Below are 4416 nucleotides of genomic sequence, written 5' to 3'. Positions count from 1 at the left end.
ACATTTAAAGTAAGCAATTAATGTAAAATAAACAATGAATAATGAGATAAATGTAAATTCACATATTTATATATTTTAATTTAATTAATTAAATCAATTTACATGGAGATTGAAGTGACATATTTATAATAAATTCATAATTAATAAGGGTGTCAAAATAAATTCACAATTGAGATGACATAAATTCATAATTAATAAGAGTGTCAAAGTAAATTCACAATTAAAATGACATATTTATATATATATATATATAATAGATAATAGATTAAGTGATTAGGCCTAAAACATCTTATCGTTATCTTCAACAGATACCTAGTTTCTTATAATATTTCTCCACAATTTTGCTGTTATGTCTACGCTATTAGTTAAATAGAGATTAAATATTTAGGTCTAGTTTGGATACATAACTTTAAAAAACATTGTTTTAAATTAGAAACAGAAGCTTAGAAAACATAAATTTTAACTTTAAAAAGAACACTTTTTATTTGAGTGGAGATCACATGATTTTAGATTGATCTATAATCAATATATTGCGCATGAAGCATAAAAATAATTGAAATTTCCCACTATATCAAAACTTTATTAATTAAGCACCAAAAGAATAATTGATTGCAACAATGAATCATTCTCCTACAAGATTTTTGTCCTCAGTCCATTCCACTGTGAACAGTAAAAAAAGTCTTTTGATGGTTTTTCCGTACGTGGGTCGTGCTTCTTTAATTAGAACAATAATGTTTCATTCTTTATTGTCTCCCTCGAATCGCCAAGTTGATATAGTTAATTATTGTTTACACCTCACAGACTGTGGCATGTGCTTATCCTCTAATTCCATTCTAACTTGTAATAATTGCTATTCACTGGTAGTTTAACTGTATGTAATTATGTTTTAAGTTACTCACAATAATGGTTGGCTTTTACTTATGCTACTTCTATTATGACGGTAGAATCTTGATAATAAGACTAACGAGAAACTCATATCATCTAATATAATATATGCCAAATTTATGCATATAACCCGGGAGGATTTCATAAGAAAATAGTGAATTTCTTACGCAATTCATTTTTATATTAAACTCGAACAACGATTGTTTCTTTTAACCTCGTTTTTTTCCCTCGACTTGTTTTTCAACTTTTTTCCCATGTCATATCTATCGGTCTATAAAGTTTGGTTGGAACGCCATTTCTTTTTGCTTTAAAGGTTGCTGATAAGTGACGACTCTCTTAACTTTACCAAAGACACGATTTTTTCTATATGATACAGTGTACCAGAGACCCTGAAAAACAATGGGTGTTTTTTCAGTTTTTGTCTCACTGAAATGATTTTGACCGTGGAATCTGGATATCATTATTTTTGTATCAAAAAATAAAAAGCTGAATTCTCCGATATGACCAAGGAATCTTGGTGTTGAAAACAAAGGGGGGGCCTTCGCTGCTCTTTGTTGTTGTTGAAAAGTTGAAATACCTTTTATTTCCCTCTAAAATGCCTCCTCCCTCGTTCTTCCCTCTACGGTGGGAAAGCACCGGAGATCACTGGTGGTACGCTTCTCCGATTGATTGGGCGGCCGCCAATGGACACTACGACGTGGTCCGGGAACTTCTCCTCCTGGACGGCAACCACCTTATCAAACTCACCTCCCTTCGCAGGATCCGCCGCCTCGAGACAGTATGGGACGATGAAGAGCAGTTTCACGATGTCGCAAAGTGCCGATCCCAGGTTGCAAGAAAGCTTCTTTCCGAGTGTGAAATCAAGAAAGGGAAAAACTCTTTGATAGGAGCTGGTTATGGAGGATGGCTTTTGTACACCGCTGCCTCCGCGGGAGACTTGGTGTTTGTTCAAGAATTGCTTCAAAGGGACCCCCTTTTGGTGTTCGGAGAGGGCGAATATGGGGTGACTGATATCTTATACGCTGCTGCAAGAAGCAAGGATTCTGAGGTTTTTAAGGTTGTTTATGATTTTGCTGCGTGCCCGAGGTTCTCCGGGGCGGCGGAGGAACAAGCTGGGGAGATCCCTTCTGCTTATAAGTTGGAAATCATGAATAGAGCTCTTCACGCTGCAGCAAGAGGAGGGAATTTGAAGCTGATGCAGGAGATTCTTTGCAATTCCTCGGATGACCCATTGGCTTATCGAGACATTCATGGAGCAACCATCTTACATGCTGCAGCAGCCAGAGGTCAAGTTGAGGTAAGAATTCGATTTTGATTCAGTCTTTCTTTAGGTTTTTGTGATTTGGATACATTTTTCTTGAATCCTCGGTGGCAATTTCCTGTATTGTGCTAAAAACTGAGTCTAACTATGAATTCAGGTAGTTAAGAATCTTACATCATCGTACCTGGATATCACCAACTCCACGGACAACCACGGCAATACAGCGTTGCACCTGGCGGCGCACACAGGTCATTTAGCTGTGGTCGAAGCTTTAATTCTTTCATCACCATCACTAATCGAAGCCAGAAACAATGCCGGTGAAACATTTCTTCACTCGGTTGTCACGGGTTTTCAAACTCCCGGATTTCGGAGATTAGATCGCCAGATTGAACTCATGAAACACTTGTTAAGTGGGAATATTTTCAAGATTGAACAGATAATCAACGCCGTTAGTAATGATGGTAGTACTGCTCTTCATCTGTCCATTACAGGGAACATTGATTCTGATCTTGTGGAGGTGTTAATGAATGTGAGCTGCATTGATGTAAATATTCGTGATAATAATGGCATGACTCCCCTTGATATTCTGCGGCAACGGCCTTGTTCTGCGTCGACTGAACTAATAAACAGGCAATTGGTATCAGTTGGTGGGATTTTTAGTTCTCAAGATTACTCTGCAAGAAAAGCGATTGCATCCCACATAAAGAGGCAAAGTATTGGCAACAGTCCAGGCACTTCCTTCACCATTAGTGACACTGAAATGTTCTTGTACACAGGCATGGACAGTGCATCAGATGGTGGTAGCCGCAGTGTGGAACGAAACACGTATTTGTCTGAAGTAAGTCTACAAAACTCAAAGGCTGTAAATCATGGCTCAGCCGAAAAGGTCAAGTGTTTCCTCTATTGGTCCAAGTTGAAAAGAAAGAAAACATCAGACCGGCTCAAGATATTGGTGGATGCAACCTATGCAAGTGCTTCAGAAGGGGTCCCAACCCCGTTGAGGCAAAGATTTTCGAAGCCATCATCACTTCCTAACAACAAACGAGCACTTTCTGTGAGGAGCAGCGTACCGAGCCCAACAGCAAGGAAGAAACTAGCTTCAGGGATGGTGAATGGTGAAATGCAGTCTGTTTCTCTCAAACCGCATTCGAGTTTGCTCTCTAAATTGTCATCGTCTTCACAAAGTTCTGTCGATGAAGCAAAAGAAGGCCAGATTGATAATGCTATTTCAAAACTGACCGTAGAGGCGAAAAACTCGATCCACAAACATGGTTCCGTCAACAAGAGGTTGATGAATCAGTACTTGTGCTTTGGTGCTCCAAGACGTTCCTTCGAGCCTCGAGCGACTGTTCCACATACGCCATACGACGTTTATGAAAGAACTGTCTCCACAACATCTTGATCAGGGATATGAAAGCTGCCGATGTTATAACAAATATATGGACAGAATTCGGAGATAAATATGCTTGTTGATGATGAGATGTGTTGTTTGTTTTTTGAAATTAACCAGTTTTGCGCACATTATGGTGAGCGAAAATGCGCCTTTTGAAATTTGAATGGCACATTCAGAGTTTAGCCTATTGATCCTGTAAAATAAAATTTTACTATATTTTGTCATGTAAAAACCAAAGTTGTTATCCATGCAAATAGCAACTTTGAGTCTGTTACATATCGCACGTTTTTAACCCCAGTAGATTTCATAAAATGCAAACCCACCCACCCACCCTATGCTTACAACTATCCTTCTAAATCTATTCGTAAATGATTCGGCCTACTGGTCAGGTTGAGGTCTAAAGACCCATGAGATCTTGGGTTTGGATAGAAAATACCCGCCCCAAATATATATAGTAAATAATTCGACCCGATGGTCAGGGCGAGGTTTAAAGATCCATGAGATCTTGGGTTTTATTGGAAATACCCTCCCCATATATATATATATATAGATATTACTATTTAATTAAAGTTAAGGTCCTGTATTAACTAACTTTTAATTAATTTGGTGAAGTTTTATTTTAAATTACAGTTATGCACTTATTTATCTATATTTTTAAATTTAATCTTATTTTTATCTATATTAAAAAATTTAGATAGTTTGTCACTCCTAATAAAAAATATGTAAAAAAATATAACAAAAAATATCTTATATTAAATACATTCGATGCTAAAAATTACTTTAGGAGGTGCTCGTGGACTGACGATGAGAGTTATTTTGATAATATCGGGATGTTTTCTCGAAACACTTCTCCGGCCCATCAAAGATGAAGCCCCGA

At 37.5% G+C, this 4416-nt stretch overlaps 1 protein-coding gene across 1 annotated transcript; it reads left to right on the top strand.

Moving 5' to 3' along the window:
- Positions 1–1154: 1154 nt before the first annotated feature.
- LOC140976068 (uncharacterized) lies at positions 1155–3753 on the top strand. The gene is made up of 2 exons (XM_073439941.1): positions 1155–2182; positions 2304–3753. Exons 1-2 carry the CDS (start codon positions 1481–1483, stop codon positions 3546–3548), a joined length of 1947 nt encoding a protein of 648 aa, XP_073296042.1. The 5' UTR covers positions 1155–1480; the 3' UTR covers positions 3549–3753.
- Positions 3754–4416: the final 663 nt, after the last annotated feature.

The sequence above is a fragment of the Primulina huaijiensis genome, chromosome 5 (genome assembly GCF_012295235.1).
Source record: "Primulina huaijiensis isolate GDHJ02 chromosome 5, ASM1229523v2, whole genome shotgun sequence".
Lineage (NCBI taxonomy): Eukaryota > Viridiplantae > Streptophyta > Magnoliopsida > Lamiales > Gesneriaceae > Primulina > Primulina huaijiensis.
The sequence above is the reverse complement of the archived record's forward strand: the minus strand, read 5'-3'. Positions and strand labels throughout refer to the sequence as shown.

Excerpts from the sequence above, each read along its gene's own strand:
- LOC140976068 (XM_073439941.1), top strand. The coding sequence starts at position 1,481 with ATGCCTCCTCCCTCGTTCTTCCCTCTACGGTGGGAAAGCACCGGAGAT. Across the intron at positions 2,183-2,303 it reads CAGCCAGAGGTCAAGTTGAG|GTAGTTAAGAATCTTACATC; the intron begins GTAAGAATTCGA and ends CTATGAATTCAG.